Source organism: Tachysurus fulvidraco, chromosome 14, assembly GCF_022655615.1.
Source record: "Tachysurus fulvidraco isolate hzauxx_2018 chromosome 14, HZAU_PFXX_2.0, whole genome shotgun sequence".
In the NCBI taxonomy this organism is placed as follows: domain Eukaryota; kingdom Metazoa; phylum Chordata; class Actinopteri; order Siluriformes; family Bagridae; genus Tachysurus; species Tachysurus fulvidraco.
Window position 1 is genome coordinate 20,337,661 of NC_062531.1, and position 17,860 is coordinate 20,355,520.

Here is a 17,860-nt window from a genome sequence, read left to right on the forward strand (position 1 = left end):
ATGAAAGACTGGAGTCTTGCCATGGTCTTTTACTGCTTACTTCTAGCTCTATGTGATCCTAGTATATATATTTATTTTTCCCCTTTTCATTATGAATGTGCTCATAAACACACACACACACACACACACACGCACACGCACATGCGCACGCGCACACGCACACACACACACACACACACACACACACACACACACACACACACACACACACAGTGTAGCAGAGATCTTACTTATAATAGGTTCAGTGTGTTAACTTTCAATCAATTTCCTGTGTTTGTGGACGCATACAGACTAGACCAGTAGTGGAAAGAAAGAAAGCAGTACAGCAAAAGAGCAAGAAAGGACAGAGTGCTTAGAAATGAATGAAGATTACTGTTCTATATCAGCTGCTGGCGATTGTGATGATGGAGACAGCAGAGGAAAGCGTGTACTCTGTGGCACTGCTGAGGAATGATAAGCATTTTTAACATCAGCTTTTTATCAACTTTTATTTATCGCTGGTCTGTTTCATGTTAGAGAACCACAGATTTTGTTGGTTTGTATCTCAGACAGTTAGATATTAAAGGGAAAGTTAGGCTTCGCTCTGTGCCGTACATATTGCATACACCGCTCACATGCTGCATTAGTATCTGAAATAGTTTGGTGCATGATTATGTTGTTGTTGTTTTTTTCTAGTGCTTGTGCTCCTAGCTTTGTGAAATGGGAACAGCAGATGAAATACCTACCAGATGGCCTGCGTTTTACGAATAGACATTTCACCATGTGATTGATGATTATGTGAAAGCATTGGGATTAATGGATGGTGATAGCCTTTCAGCACTCAGCAAATATTATAAACCGAATGATTTACATTACAGCACTTAGTTGTTTATGGGGATATTTTTCTTTTTATGTGCCATTATACATTGGATCTATTGTAGCTCTGTGTTGTAATACTAGCTGACGCATTTTCACTGATGCTGTAGGAGAGCACATGAAAGCAAATCTGATTTTTCTTCCTAGTTCGTGCTCGATTTCTGGTGACTGGAAGAACCCAAGGTTGATATTCAGACTTTAACCTTGTGTTCATTAACGCTGAGTATTAGTATATTATTATGGAATGTAGGAACACTATAAAATAAATGTCTTTGTACTGTGAGGTCCTTTAAAACAACCTCAAATTATTTCGAGCCATACGGAGCATTTGTCAGACCTAATGACTTGCACGACACGACTGCTCCTGGCATTAGACTGTGTATCTACATCCAATGGGATGTTGACAGCATACCGTGATCCAGCTGCGTTCCTGTAAATGTATATCCATGGCTTTAGGGATTATAGCACAGACACACGAATTACTTACATATGTAAACATATTCCTCAGTTAGGAGAGAGTGACACTTCAAGCGGCAATAATATTCAAACTGCTGGAACAGATAGAACGGTGTAGATGTGTGATGGAGAGGCCTAGAATTAGGTGCATTGTGACATTCTGGTAATTGCTTCATAGCTTTGAAAACTCACATCAAAGTACCGATTGTCAGACCTCTTTCATAACTAACACATAATGCATAATTGACATTTAAGCTAATATGACTCACTGGGTAGCTGCCTTTGTAATTGTGATTTAGGTACTTCAAAGTTAAAGTGTTTTTTTTTTCATGTACTGTTTTCCTTATATTCAAATGATCAATCCTCTGTAGAAAAGAAGGATAAACACTTTTAATTATGTTAAGCTTTTTATTTATTGCACCGGTCCACGATTAATCATGCTTAACCTATTAGTCACAACTATTGCAGCCACAATAATGCAGATCTCAGATCTGTTCAGTCCAATAGTATAATCTGGTTAAAAATATGATATGGCATGAGGAAGGAACCTTAAGATGTCAAATGGGGCCTTTTGGTTAATATTGAAGTAATTCTTGTTACATTTTTCTCAGTGGCATAGAAAAAGATCTTTCTGCAATGCATTTTGTGGCAAAGTGGCTTTTACATTGAGGACATTGTTATTATTATTTATTATTATTATTATTGTTATTATTATTATTATTAATATTAGTAATAATAATAATAGTAGTAATAATAATAATATTATTGTTGTTGTTATTATTATTAGTAAAACAACAACAACAACAACAACAACAACAACAACAACAATAATAATAATAATAATAATAATAATAATAATAATAATAATAATAATAATAATAATACCTGTTTTCTCAGCAAACCTCCTCTTTTGTTTTTAAACTCATGCTTATGTTCGGTTTTAGTTTTTTGTTGTCTTGCATTTCGGTTATTAATCGGTCTCCTGCACTGCCTTGTTTTTTGTTCACAGACGTTCCACAGGATGATTTGCAGATGAATGCATTTCTGGGGCACAATGATAGAAAAATAGCCGCTTGTGCTCATAAAGCAGCATTAGACAAATAAGGACAAACAGAATTATTTGTGTGTGTGTGTGTGTGTGTGTGTGTGTGTGTGTGTGTGTGTGTGTGTGTGTGTGTGTGTGTGTGTGTGTGTGTGTGTGTGTGTGTGTGCGTGTCTGTGTGTCTGTGTGTGTGTACTGTAACTTGGTGAGTCAAAATCAAAAGCAAACCAATTGTTCTGCTCTCCATTTTAAAATCTAGTGTCAGTATGCAGCAAGTCGAATCTTTCAGCCTCAAAACACGTTTTTTCCTAGTACTGCATTCAGTGTACGTTAAAATATTGTCTAAAGATCTAAGTAGAGTTTTTTTATTAGGTGATTCCTTTTTGTATACATTTGAACTAACAGAAATGATGAACTGAGCTATGATGCTAACTGAGTAAGCTAAAACAGCAATGCTATGATGCTAACAAAGAGAGCTGAAACAACAAAGGCTGCAATGCTAATGGAGTGAACTAAGACAACAAAGGCTGCAATGCTAACTGAAAAATGTTCTAGCACTAAAGCTATGAAGCTGAGGTAACAAAGGGTACATTAAAAATAATATTAATATTGTGTTTACTGTCCCATGCAACAAGCTATCTGTTGTGATTTTACTGTTGTGTACCTGTTATGGTGTGTACAGTACATCAGAGGTGGTAAAAAATCTGGCATACAGTATCTCACAGAAGTCAGTACACCCCTCACATTTTTGTAAATATTTTATTATATCTTTTCATGTGACAACACTGAAGAACTGACACTTTGCTACAATATAATGTAGTGAGTGTAAAGCTTGTATAACAGTGTAAATTTGCGGTCCCATTAAAATAACTCAACACACAGCCATTAATGTCTAAACCGCTGGCCACAAAAGTGAGTACACCCCAAAGTGAAAATGTCCAAATTGGGCCCAGCTAGCCATTTTCTCGCCCGATGTTATGTAACAGGTAGCAGGTGTGTTAAATTTGGTGTTATCGCGCTCACTCTCTCATACTTGTCACTGGAAGTTCAACATGGCACCTCATGGCAGAAAAGACCATACAGCGGTTTAACAGGACAGGACAGCGTCATATCCAGAGGTTGTGTTTGGGTAATAGACGTATGAATGCTGCCAGCATTGCTGCAGAGGTTGAAGGGGTGGGTGGTCAGCCTGTCAGTGCTCAGACCATACGCCGCAAAATGCATCAAATTGGTCTGCATGGCTGTTGTCCCAGAAGGAAGCCTCTACTAAAGATGATGCACAGTTGAAGACAATCAGACTAAGCACATGGATTACTGGAACCATGTCCTGTGGTCTGATGAGACCAAGATAAACTTATTTGGTTCAGATGGTGTCAAGCTTGTGTGGCAGCAACCAGGTGAGGAGTACAAAGACAAGTGTGTCTTGCCTACAGTCAAGCATTGTGGTGGGAGTGTCACGGTCTGGGACTGCATGAGTGCTGCCGGCACTGGGAGCTACAGTTCATTGAGAGAACCATGAATGCCAACATGTACTGTGATATACTGCGGCTATAATACTAGTGTTCATTCCAGTATTTCTGCACACGCAATATTGATTGGACATACATTATTTACACGGGTCGTTGCTGTTTTTGTGCATTGTCTTTTGTACATTGTCTTTGGTGTAATGCCTTGTATTTTTGTTTGCTCTGTCTTTTGTGTTTTGTCTTTTAGGGGTTGTGGTAGCTCAGTGGTTAAGATGTTGGGCTACTGATCGTATGGTCATGGGTTTGAACCCCCGGTCCACCAAGCTGCCACTGCTGGGCCCCTGAGCAAGGCCCCTTAACCCTCAGTTGCTCAGTCAATCTGGATAAGGGTGTCTGCTAAGTGCCGTAAATGTCCTGTACTGGCTCTTTTGTCTTGAAATGTTTGCACCAGGTTGCACAGATGCACTTTACATTTACATTACATTTACATTATTTGGCAGATGCCCTTATCCAGAGCGACTTACATTATCTCATTTTTATACAGCTGAGCAATTGAGGGTTAAGGGCCTTGCTCAGGGGCCCAACAGTGTCAGCTTGGTGGACCTGGGATCAAATTCACAACCGTCCGATTGGTATCCCAACTTCGTAACCACTAGGCTACCATATGCCGTTTTATGTGGCTAGGACTACCTACTTAAGTCCTTAGCTCTGTTTTATGTAGCACCATGGTCCTGGAGAAACATTGTCTTATTTCACTGTGTACTGCAACAGCTATATATGGTTGAAATGACAATAAAAGCTTCTTGATTTGACTTCTTTACTTGACATACTGAAGCAGATCATGATCCCATCCCTTCGGAGACTGGGTCGCAGGACAGTATTCCAACATGATAACGACCCCAAACACACCTCCAAGACGACCACTGCCTTGCTAAAGAAGTTGAAGGTAAAGGTGATGGACTGGCCAAACATGTTTCCAGACCTAAACCCTATTGAGCATCTGTGGGGCATCCTCAAACAGAAGGTGGAGTATCGCAAGATCTCTAACATCAACCAGCTTCGTGATGTCATCATGGAGGAGTGGAAGTGGACTTCTGTGGCAACCTGTGATGCTTTGGTGAACTTCATGCCCAAGAAGGTTAAGGCAGTGCTGGAAAATAATGGTAGCCACACAAAATATTGACACTTTCGGCCCAATTTGAACATTTTCACTTAGGGGTGTACTCACTTTTGTAGGCAGCGGTTTAGACGTTAATAGCGGTTTGTTGAGTTATTTCGCGAGGACAGCAAATTTACACTGTTATACAGCTGTACACTCACTACATTATAATGAAGCAAATATATTGTTAGCTTGATGCTAGCATGATAACTCATTTTTCTTCTCTTTAGCTGTACAGGTTCACTGATTCAGATTGCAAGTGTACAGCTTGATGTGTTTTTCTGCTGGTATTGTGTGTTTTGAGATACTTTTCTGCTCATGACGGTTGTAAAGAGTGCATAATTAAGTTTCCCTTGGCTTCCTGTCAGGCTAAATCAGTCTGGTCACTCTCCTCTGACAACTCTCATCAACAAAGCTTTTCTGTCTGCATAACTTTGTGTGTATCTCAGAAATGACAAGAAATTAAAAGTTCACTATCATTTCTAAAGCATTATAAATTCAGGTTTGGCTTCTGGTATCGTAATAGACTACGGTTTGAAAAAGAAAAGAACATGAGGAAATGTACAATTCATTGCACACAGATAATAGTGGGAAAATGAAATACAAATACAAACAATGAAGGGAGGAAAACGGGGAGAACCTTTTTAATTTTTGATCATCGCTCGGCTCTTTAATGCCGCTGTAGCCTGTAGTTCAGCTTTTTTTCATGCTTGGAATACACTGGTTTAAATTATGAATGCAGCCTGGACTCTGAAAATAAATTCTTCAGCATCTGTTTTTCTCATCGCTGCTCTTCAAACTGACAGGGCTTTCCTTTTCTCCCCTCTTACTCCCCTCTCTCTCCATCTCTCTCTCCATCTCTCTCTCTCTCTCTCTCTGCTTTTGGCTTCAAGCTGTGATGATGTAATTAACCCCATGGGATATTTGGTAGACTGACAACAGGCTAAAGTCATGACCCTGACCATAGAAAGAACTACTTCTCCTGCATCTCTCTTTCATTTTTCAAACTGGTTAACAAACACAGATGATCCCACTTCCTCCCACATCTTCCACTGCATACATGTTCTCTGGGCTTAACTTCTTTCTATCTTCAACATCCTTTCACTCTAGACATTTGGCTTAGGTGTTCGCATGGATTTCAAAGATAGAAGACAGGCAATAAACAGGAGGAGACAAGGGAAAGAGCTTTGAGTAAAAGGTTGTGTTTCTCTTGGCAAGACTGTGAGTAATGCTAAGCAATGTAAATGCCCTGGTTTGTAAAAATCCAGCCAAGAAAATCATTTGAATCATTATTTGCAGCATTTGATTGAACTGTAACAGCAACGCAAATTGTGTTTGGAATTAATCTAATTATAATAATCCTTATCTTTATAATTAAATCTTTATCTTTATCTAATCTTTATAATTAAAACAAAATCTGAAATTTGTCACTTTTTTCAATTCAATTCGGTTTTATTCAAATTTATTTGTCGCATACACAATTACACATGATAGGACATGCAGTGAAATGCTTTTTATGCTTTCTCTTTCATAAATATATATTTAAAATATATAGTTTAAAATAGGTGGGTTTACAGGTATAAAATACAATACAATATTTGATTATACAATAGTACCTTGAATATTGTCTGATGTGCTTCTTGTGCCTTATTGCACAGCAGTATACAGTTCATAGACCACATGGACATTTAACTGCTTCTCTCTTATTAAAAAGCTCTTTATGATAGAGATATAACAGTGCTGCCTATAGTGCTGTATATATGAGTGATGCCCCTTTTTTTCTGAGTACACTGATGACATTTGTGACTTTTCTGTTAATTGGAATGATACTAGCCAATCATGGGCTTATCTGAGCTCATGTATGTTGAAGATGGTAGTTAGCGTGTCCTCTGAATGTGCTCAAAAAATACTTGTACCACTAATCCTCTTCCGGCTCTTCATCCATTTCATTTTCGGTTCGTTTCCTCTCCAGGCTGAGCAACACTAAGAAGCAGGCTGTGCACACAGTGATGGGTATCTGGATGGTTTCTTTCATCCTGTCCACACTGCCGGCTGTGGGTTGGCACGACACCAGCGAGCGATTCTACGCCCACGACTGTCGCTTTATTGTGACTGAAATCGGCCTAGGCTTTGGAGTCTGCTTCCTGTTGCTGATCAGCGGCAGCGTAACCATGGGAGTCATCTGCATCGGCATTGCTCTCTTCCAGACGTTCTCCATGCAAACAGGCCACAGCACTGACAAGAACAAGTTCAACGTGCCCACAATCGTAGTCGAAGACGCGCAGGGTAAGCGTCGCTCGTCCATCGACGGCTCTGAACCAATCAAGACATCGCTGCAAATCACATACCTGATCAGTGGCATCGTGTTCATCTATGACTTCCTGACTGGATTTCCCATTCTGGTGAGTTGAATTCATTATACAGCAGTGCTAAACAATGGGGAATTTGTGTGGTAGCCTAGGGGTTAAGGTGTTGGGATTCCAGTCAGAGAGTTGTGAGTTCAATCCCAGGTCCATCAAGCTGCCAATGTTGGGCCCCTGGGCAAGGCCCTTAACCCTCAGTTGTATTAAAAATATAAAAGTAAAAAGTTGCTCTGGATAAGGGTGTCTCCCAAATGCTGAAAATGTAATATTAGATTCTGACATATATTCACAATTCAGCTAGTGATTTTCTAAGATTTGAAATCACAAGTGCTGATTTGCATGTGAACAGTTTATCGCTGTTACCTGAAATTAGTGAAGAAGAAAATATTTGAATTAATTAATTAATTTTTTTGGTGTGTGATAGCTGCTCTCCACAGGTTCAGATGTAAGGGTTTGTTGAATAAATAGCCAAAATGTTCTGATTATTTAACATTAGTAAATGATTGGAAAATATTGGAAAAAGATTAACTTTCCATAAGTTTAAGTTTAATAATTATTATTGTCCAGTACGGTGCAAAGTCTTAGGCATGTGTTAAGAAATGTGGTAAAGTAAAGAGGCCTTTAATATACTGTACAGGCTTACTGTATATAAGTCATTTCTAAAGGCTTAATAAGTTATAAGTGAGTACTAATCTAAACTATAGTCAGTATTTGGTGAGATAAGCCTTTGTTTTTACATCAAACTGTAATTTGAATATCTCAGATACATGTTGCATTGTTTTATATGGAAATTTGCTCTGATATAAAATCTAGAGATTTTGTCTGTCACAACCTAAACCCTTGCTTTTGTCTAAAAACTGATCTGTTACAAAATATACTAGGTTTAAATTAGGTTGGAAACATACTGTATTGACCCAATCCGAAGTCATAAAATAAACATCTACATCATCCAGTGCCTAAAACTTTTAAACAGTACTGTATATCCTACATATTACGCATTTTTAGTGAAGAACACGACAAGTTGCTTTATTCTTTAAGGCAAACACACAGCGAAAATAAGATTTACGTTTAAAAAGATTTTTATTATTTTATCCCACATAGACTAGTAACAGAACTTGTAAATCATGTCATTCACTGTATTTATTATTTACATTTACAGCATTTAGCAGACGACCTAATCCAGAGCGACTTATATGTATGTATTTTTATACAACCAAGCAATTGAGGGTTAAGGGCCTTGCTCAGGGGCCCAGCAGTGGGAACCTAGTGGATGTAGAAATCAAACTCACAACCTTCTGATTGGTAGCCCAACACCTTAACCACTAGGCTACCACATCCCATTATTTCTATTTTAAATAAAGAAAAGCAAACCTTTTGTACTTCTGTCAATTTTCATTTGGTGAAAGTTTGGAGGTTTTTTCATATTTTTATAAATAATGTTTTCAAATTCAACTTTTTTATATTTAATTAGCATCCATTTATCTGTGTACAGTCTACGTGTGTTTATTTAAACTAAGCGGTCACTGATACACAGATACTGTTCAGACACTGTAGACGAGGCTGATTCATGTTCTATCATTCATACTGTAGCATGTGATATTACAGGTATATTTCATGAAGGTTTCCCAGTTTTGACTGATGTTTTAGAAAATGTGTAACTTGAAAAAAATCACAGCTTGAGCTTTCTCATGCGTACGATCCATTCGGTGACTCATAGACACTACACAGAAGGAGCAATGTGTCAAGCTGAACTTGTCCCCGACTCTGACCACTTAGAGACACTGCAAAAGCTTTCAACCGCTGTAAGACTTCACTCTGAAACTTTAATGACCAATTCCAGTTACATGCTTGTCAGCAGTATAGGAGTATAGGAGGATTCTCACAGCAGTGAGAGTTTTTTCTTGTAGAGGAAAAAGTCTTCTAGAGTGTGTATGAGTGTGTGTGTGTGTGTGTGTGTGTGTGTGTGTGTGTGTGTGTGTGTGTGTGTGTGTGTGTGTGCGTCCGTGTGTAAGAGAGAGTGTGTTTGTGTCTCTGAGAGTTTTCTTGCAGAGGCAAAAGTTCCAAGAGTCTGTATGTGTGTGTGTGTGTGTGTGTGTGTGTGTGTGTGTGTGTGTGTGTGTGTGTGTGTGTGTGTGTGTGTGTGTGTGTGTGTGTGTGTGTGTGTGCATGTCTGAGAGTGTGTGTTTGTGTGTAAGAGAGTGTGTGTGTGTGTGTGTGCATGTCTGAGAGTGTGTGTTTGTGTGTAAGAGAGAGAGCGAGAGAGAGAGAGAGAGAGAGAGAGAGAGAGAGAGAGAGAGAGAGAGAGAGTTTGAAGTCTATGGTGGATAGAAGCAGACTGAACACCACAGGATTATTCGTCTCTGGAGGCCTGAGAAAAGCTCTCAGCTGAGAGTGTAAAATTGTCATCACACAGAAGCAAGCGGCCTCACTGGTTCACTTTTAATTAGGGGAACAGTGCTCCCAGGGGATCAAGGAGATGCTTATGTAGATATTTTTATTATTATTTAACGAACTTTTAGCTTTAACCTCAGCTACTGTTCAGCTAAATGGGTCAGAGAAAGAGAGCCAGTGAGAGAGAGAGAGAGAGAGAGATTGATGTAAGCAACATAGCCTTCCTGCCAAGAATGGATCTGCTGAAAGAAAATAATGTTCAAGTACAGAGATTTTTTTTTCTTTTTTCGTTAAACGTGTCACTTCTCAGTAGCTGAAGAACCCTGTGTATTCTCATAACATGTAATGTGCCAACATCAGATTTAATAATTTAACAGCAACTTAAAAAATTTAACAAGATAGATGAATGTTGAAAAGCAGTATAAATGTTGTTGCATTAATTGCACCATATAGAATATATCATAGTATGTATCTGGAGAATGATGAGAATTTTAGTTTCTTAAAAGTCTCCACTGGTGCATTTACACATCTATAATGTGATTGAAATGTTCTCGTTTTATGGACTTTCTTTTAGCCGATTAGTTTCTGTGCTGGGGGCTAGAATAAGTCTGACCCATGAAAAACCCAGCTGAATTAAACGTCAGCTATATACTTATAGGCTCGTATTCGCTATACATACTTATTCGCTCGTATTGTAATATTTATCCAGAAATACTTGAGATGATTCTATACTTTCAAATATTCCATACATCTGAATTGACCTGAACAAACCTTTCATTAATTGCTGCTGGTGATTACAGATGATATATTTGATATCTCAAACTTTTGTCATTTTATTCATTTTATACCAAATTATAATATTGCCAAATATTTTAGTAACTTCTCTCAATCTGCTCCAATGTAGAATCTTCTCCTCTTTATTATTTATTCATCTGTTTCACTCTCTTCACTTTGTTTTTCTCTTATTCCTTACTCCTATGTAGAATAACATTCGCACCGGTCCGACACTCCGTGCCATAAACCGAGGCCTGTTTTTTTTCTCGTTCGCTGCAATAATGAGCTATTTAAATGCATTGACAGCTTTGTCACATGCACACTTCAATTACAGTGTGTTTTACAGTGAGTTCGCTAAATGGCCTGTGCTTCACATGGTTTTGAGTCTAATCTCATATGTTGGGATAACTGATGTGATGAACAGGCTACTGCAATCTGCTTTTGTAAAGCTGGCTGGATAGAATCCTTGCATGGAGTTCAATGTTAATATTAGCATAACGTTGACTCCAAGGATTAAACACTGACACTGAGAGGAAGCCCAGGCCTGGCCACCTGGGCTCACACCCAGTACAGTCATATTAAGAGGACGCTTAAAGATAGCTTTCCCAGTTTGATTACTGGGAAAATTCTTCGGGAAAATTCTTCCTAATGATGAATCTTAGAAATGTGCACCCACTGTACAGGAGCAAAAATATTTATAGGGAATTTGTCAAGGTTTTTACTTGCTAGCTGAGTAATCAGCTAATGCCAGAGGAAGCTGGAGATTAACGGTACATGGTACAGAAAGATACTGCAAGAAAACTAAATACATCAGTGGAAATGTAGTCCATGAAATACATGAGGAGGTTTTTTTTTTTAGTAGGATCGACCTACTCTAGATACAGAAACCCAAGTGATTTTCCCCCTTAATCCCTTCCTTCCTCAGCATCTTAACGGGCACCAACTCCACTATATAACCACCTAGTCATGCTATAGATTTTGTCAAATCTCTAGATGTATCTACTAAGTCATTTGTGTGTATACTTTTATATTTGTTTAGACTGGGTTACAAAAGCGCTGTAACAAAAATAATTGGATGTTCACAATCACAATTTCCTGATGACTCTATGAAGTGGTTGTGCAATGCATGAAGTATGTTAAGTGGTGAATGAGTAGAAAGATACAACAGCAAACAGTCAGTTCTGGCAACAAAAGAAGCCCTAAGATGTAGTTTTATGCTGGGATTTCTGTACAATGCTGCATGAATATTTGAAATGATTTGAAATTGGACTTAGGGAGTTTGATCAATTTAGCAGAAAGGCAAGAATCTAGCTACGGTGATAAGGATGACTCCTGAAAACTCAGCTTTTCTAATTTCTCAATGAAAGCAGTGGTGAAATCAAACACAAATAATTTTTCCCCCTGAAGAAAATCAAATTCACTGAAGGGAAAGGATATGAAACATGGGGTAGTGGCTCATTTTGCTTGTTTGCTTTGTTTATCAAGTGAACTAGGACTTGTGAATGAGGCTAATCCCTTACATGAACAACACATTTTACTAAGTTGTGTTTGTCTTTGTCACAGGTGGTGAGCTTTGCCAGTCTGAAGTATGACCATTCCTACAGCTGGATGGTCCTGTGTGTGCTGTGGTGCTCCATAGCCCAGTCCATCCTCCTCCCAATGTTCCTGTGGGCCTGTGACCGCTACCGTGCAGACGTCAAGGTGGTCTGGGAGAAATGTGTGGCTATTATGTCCAACGACGAGGTGGACGAAGGTAAGCAGCACGGTGAAAACTTCTGCATGGTGCCACAAGAGCTTAGAGATCTTCTTAAGACAGCCAATGATTATATGCAGTGGAGAGGAAATATCATGTATTTAATATGGAAGAGATTATTTCATCAGCAAAATGTTGAGGCAATGTTAGAATCTATAATATATAGTATAATGATATGATATATTGTATATTCTGCACTAGCTGATCACTCAAACCAAATTGTTAAAAAGCTTTATGTCATTGTCCTTATACTTGTCTGGAGTCTACAGTTGTATAGATTATTAGACGTAACCAGTGGCGGCTCATCCATAGAGGCAGGTGGGGCAGAGCCTCTCCACATTTATCAGCTGTTCGTCTGTTCGTATCAACAATTCGTCTTGTTGCACAATCGTGGGAAAGCACTCTCTCTTAGGTTTTGTAGTTACGATTGTAACCAGTGGTTACAATATGTGAAATGCAAGACGCAGTAATAGCGGCCCCTTGGAGCAGGAATCACCCTGCCCCGTGTTTGTGGGAGGAGCAGTGGGTTTTATCATAGGTTATACAGTACGTAGCATTAGTCAACTCCGATCCCATCTCAGTTTAAATGTACAAGATAGTAGCCTGTAGCATGACTCAGCTCTCGAGTTCATTTTGTTCGAGGCTATCAGTATAATGAACCCTTAAGAGTCTAAGATGTTTTTTGGATCCTTGAGATGTATTTACACGCCCTGATCATATTCTGTGCAAAAGACACTATATTCAATTACACTATATTCAAATTTGTGTTACAATAATATGTGAGTGACATATATGTGCATGGAGAAGTTTAAACTTGTGTTAGAGGAAACTATTTTTAAAGACACTGAGAATACATGTATCACCTAAAGCAATACATCGATGCCACGCTTTAATGAAATTCAATGCCCCAATGAAATCTGTGGTTACGAGCCGCTGCTGTAGGTAACTTAAATAATCGTCTTGTTTATTTTAACCTAATATAGAAGGTGCGTTTGAGAGAATTTTTTTATTTTAAAGAATCCGCTGTTGCTCGATTCAAGGATATTAATTAATATATTAATGACCATGGAAAATAATTGTGTGGTGGTCTGTGAAAATCCTGTTGGATGCTGCTGCGGTTAAACATCTCTATGTTCTGAAAACATAAACATATTTTACCAAAACAAGCCAAAAATGTAGGTTTATGTAGGTTCTTATCTAACCTTGCCTTGGCCGTCTTCCTGCAAATATTAATTTGGCTGAGCAGCCAGTTTAACAAACGTAGACAGTTTGTCTGAAGAAGATCTTGCCAAATATATATATGTGTATATATTCCCAGGCTCCCACACAATTTTAGGTCATTTACAAACCAGTTCTGTCATTTGACCATGTTATTACCGTTTCATCTCAGTGCAATGCATGCTTAATAATCCAAAATGAACTGTGCAAACGTTTGGGTTTTTATTGTGATCTTAATGTTACCAGTGCTTCTGCTTCTTTTCAGAGGGCTTGCCTTGTATAACACAGCTTGGGTGTATGTATAAAGGGTTGTTTCTTGTTCTTTACCTGCCATTGATCTGCATGCGAAGCTGCCTGTGCTAATAGCTAACTTCATCCTTCATGCTTACCCAGGCCATATTTGCTTAAGATCAGCATTTTATACTGCCCTAGCCCTGCTTATTTTCCCTACTAAGATTCAGTCCTGCTTGTTACTCACGTAACTCCTGAAGTTTGATATGTCAAAATATCTCAAGTTCAAATTGAATAAAAACAAACAAACAAAAGAAGAAAAAAAAAGTTAGCTGGATTTCATTGGAGTGAATCTAAAACTTCCTCTTTATTATACCAGAGCAGTCACAATATCAAGGACTAGTCAAAGATCTGTAATTGTTTTTTTCTCCATCGTCCCCACCAATAAACACCTAAAAATTTCAATGCAGGCCCAAAACCCAAGAACAGTGAATTGTCTCTCTCTCTCTCTCTCTCTCTCTCTCTCTCTCTCTCTCTCTCTCTCTCTCTCTCTCTCTCTCTCTCTCTCTCTCTCTCTCTACATATTCGTCTGTCTGTCTGTCTGTCTGTCTGTCTGTGTATCTGAGCACGTCTTTTTTTTTTAATCCTGATATATGCTTTCTGCGTTTGCAGAAAACAGCCAGGATGGAGGCATTCATCCGGACTTAATATATGACAGACCTTATGACTATAGCTCTGCAGCTGATATCATGACGGTAGACCGTATTGCCAAGTACGAATTCTCAACCTTAGAAAGGGGGGTCCCCCAGTGTTATCCATTGAGGGAGCCTCAGGAAGATAAAATGCACTATTTGCAGGTATATTTCCATTAATTTTATTTATTTGTTTTATTTTAATTCCCCATGAATTGATCTTTTATTTGCAACTTTATAAGATGAGAATTGTGCATGCTGCAATGGCCCTCAATACTTTTGATATTCTAATGCTGTCATAACTTATTCTGGAATCATTAAAAAAGAAAAAAAAGAAAAAGAAAAAAAAGAAAAATGTGTTATTTAGTCAGTTTAATATATTCCCACTTGGTATTCAAGAAATATGATGTGCTCGGCTGTTTGGAAAATGTGATTTTTTTTCATGCTACACACTTATTAGGCTGTAACTCAGTATATATTGAGAATATCAACCTTTTTAAATGCAATACTATATATAGCTTCATTAGAAAGTCTACACTTCTAAGGGCTTTTCACACATGAACCTAGGTGACCCAACGTAAACAGAATCCTGGATTATCTTCTTTCATGTTTCACATTACTTATACTTTACCTGGAGTTAATAATAAATCCTCACTCACTATTCATTATCTGATGTTTTACACTGTATTTTAATCCTAAACCCTGGGTTTACCTTCCTGGACTATTCTTGCCATATTTGCCGTGTCAACAAACCTGAATAGATAAATACGTCATCGAATGGTTTAAATCGTGGCTTCTCTCGTGCTGTCGCATCAGTGAGGAAAACATTTCAGCTGTTCTGTGCCCGAGCAGACGTTGTTTGGAAGTTGACCAGGTGTTTGTTAATATCCAGCTTCAGTGTCACATACCCCATGTCATGCACTTCCTTGAAGTTCAGTGTTTTGATGCATGACCAAGCCGTTTTGGTGAAATCACATGATATAAGTTGTGCGCTATTCGATTTCTGATGAGGAAACACTCTTCGTAACGTTCTAAAACCACATTAATTCACACTGAACACTTTTAACACTGCAGTGCAGGGTTTAACACCTTAAAAGCTGCTAACTCTGCTTCAGATCAAGGTTAAAAAATGTTAAAAAAGCTAAAAAAAAAGTTATAAAGCGGACAAAGTGATGCTACTGTAAGTCTAAACTTCACTCCTCTACCTGGGGTTATAAAGACGATAACCTGGGAATAAAACGCTGTGTGAAAAGCCGTGCACGTCAAAACACATGAATAGTTTGTTGCTATTTTCAGAATAACTAAGTTCTATAACTAAGTTATTACTGCAGAGAATCACTAAAGCTTTTACCTATACAGTTGTGCTCAAAGGTTTGCATACCTTGGGAGAATTTGCAAGGTGTGTACCAATTTTTAAAGAAAGTATGAGTGAGAAGGCAAAACAAATGTATTTGATTTCTTATAGGACTCAACTTGATATGTACAGTAAGGCATAACAGAATGGCACAATCATCAAACAAAACATAACAAAAAAAGAAAATAAGGTAATATTCCCTGTTTAAAAGTTTGCATACCTTTAGTTCTTAATACGGTGTGTTGCCCTCTTTAGCATCAATGATGGCATGCAGTCTTTTGCAATAATTGTGCATGAGGTCCTTAATTCTCTCAGGTGGTATAGCTGCCCATGCTTCTTGGCAAAATACTTCCAGTTCCTGTAGGTTTCTTGGTTATCTTGCACAAACTGCATGTTTGAGATCTTCCCAAAGTGGCTCAATGATACTGAGATCAGGAGACTGTGATGACCTACAGAACCTTCAGCCTTTTGTGCTGTAGCCATTCGAGGGTCAACCTTTGACTTATGCTTTGGATCATCGTCATGTTGGAACATCTGAGAGCTTTCTACAGCTTTTGTGCTGTAGAATGCCAATTGTCTGCTTGTATTTTCTGAGAACATGCTACATTCATCTTGCCATCAATTTTTACTAACTTTCCTGTGCCACTGGAGCTCATACAGACCAAAACATATGCAAATTTAATTTTGGTCTCAAATGACTCTGCTCCAGTAGCTGTGAGGCTTGTCTAGGTGCTGGCTGGCTTACTGGAGGCGGCCTTTTTGTGGCATGGGCGCAGTGGCAACTCGACCATGCTGGTCTTTTGTGTTAACGTTCCTCCTTATTGTGCTTCTTAAAACACCACTTTTTTTCCAGAGCAGCCTGTATATCTCTCAAAGTTGTTTGTGGGTTTTTCTTTGCGTCCCGAACAATTCTTCTAGCTGTAGAGGGTGAAATCTTTCTTCTACCTGACCTTAACTTAGTATCAACAGAACCTCTTATTTTCCACCTCTTTATCAGAGTTTGAACAGTACTTACTGGCATTTTCAAGTGTTCAGATATGTTTTTATACCCTTTTCCTGCTTTATAAAGTTCAATTACCTCATTATGCAGGTCCATAGGCAGTTATTTTGTCTTCCGCATGGTGCAGTATCCAGCCAAGCCAAACTTCCCTTTAATAGTCATTTAAACCTCGGTGTATCAACCCGTGTGTTTATAATGTGGCCAAACATTCAAGGATATGTAAACTTTTGATCAGGTTATATTAGGTGATTTCAGAGTCAAAAAACATTTTGATAATTAATGACTTCACTTGATCACTATCCTTAAATAAGAAAAAAATATTTAGTATCATCAGTCATATTTTCCAAATAAATGCCAATGTTTAACAATTTCTTCCAGGGTATGCAAACTTTTGAGCACTGTATTGAGATCTGTATTGAGAATTTATGCTGCTTCATAAATGTGTCTCATTTCGCTGGTATGGTTATGGAATTAAACACTTCAGGCCATGCTGTTATAAGAAAAAAAAATCAACGTGAATGAAATATCGTGGACGTTGTGAGTTTAAATATAACAAGCAGCTGATTTGAACTTTTCTCATCTTTAAAATGGTAAAAAAAACAACAAATTGTATTAGAACAAGTGCATGGATATCAACCTCACAGCTAATTAACCACCTTCTGATGAATCAGAGCCGAGCATTCAGCAGCACTGTAGTATACTGGTAATGATCAACATGACTTACATTTCAAAAGTGTACTCGCTTCAAAAAAAAAAAACAACAAAAAAAAAACAAGAAAAAAACAATTTCTTGACACTTTGGCATGTAGGTCACACTGCTCCGAAAACTCCTTCTTCCTGGAAACTTTGGAAATGAGTGTTTCTCATTTCTGATCGCTCAGTTTCTCAGAAAATAGCACAAGCTCTTAAGGGTTACGATCTGGTGTTATGTGGGTCTTCAGGCCTGAAGGTAGCACTAGAACATTAAGCACTAGTCTATCCATTAATCCACTAATTCACCAGTGAGACTTCATCATGTTTCAGTACAAAATAAATCAGTGATATTTTGCAATAAAATGCTGATGCGCTTTCCATAACTCTAAACTCATTTTTGCTTTGACGTGGCA

The 17,860-nt window shown here is 38.2% G+C and overlaps 1 protein-coding gene across 4 annotated transcripts in view; it reads left to right on the forward strand.

Moving 5' to 3' along the window:
• Window positions 1-17,860, forward strand: part of LOC113656264 (probable G-protein coupled receptor 153) — a 38,769-nt gene that overhangs the window by 16,805 nt on the left and 4,104 nt on the right. For 3 of the 4 annotated variants that reach the window (XM_027167449.2, XM_027167448.2, XM_027167452.2), the window contains 3 exons: window positions 6,951-7,380; window positions 12,070-12,259; window positions 14,381-14,565. In XM_027167449.2, the coding sequence (XP_027023250.1) occupies window positions 6,951-7,380; window positions 12,070-12,259; window positions 14,381-14,565 (805 nt within the window). Of the gene's footprint in view, window positions 1-6,950; window positions 7,381-12,069; window positions 12,260-13,742; window positions 13,773-14,380; window positions 14,566-17,860 lie in introns of all 4 variants that reach the window. The other variant, XM_047800187.1, reaches the window with a different exon arrangement.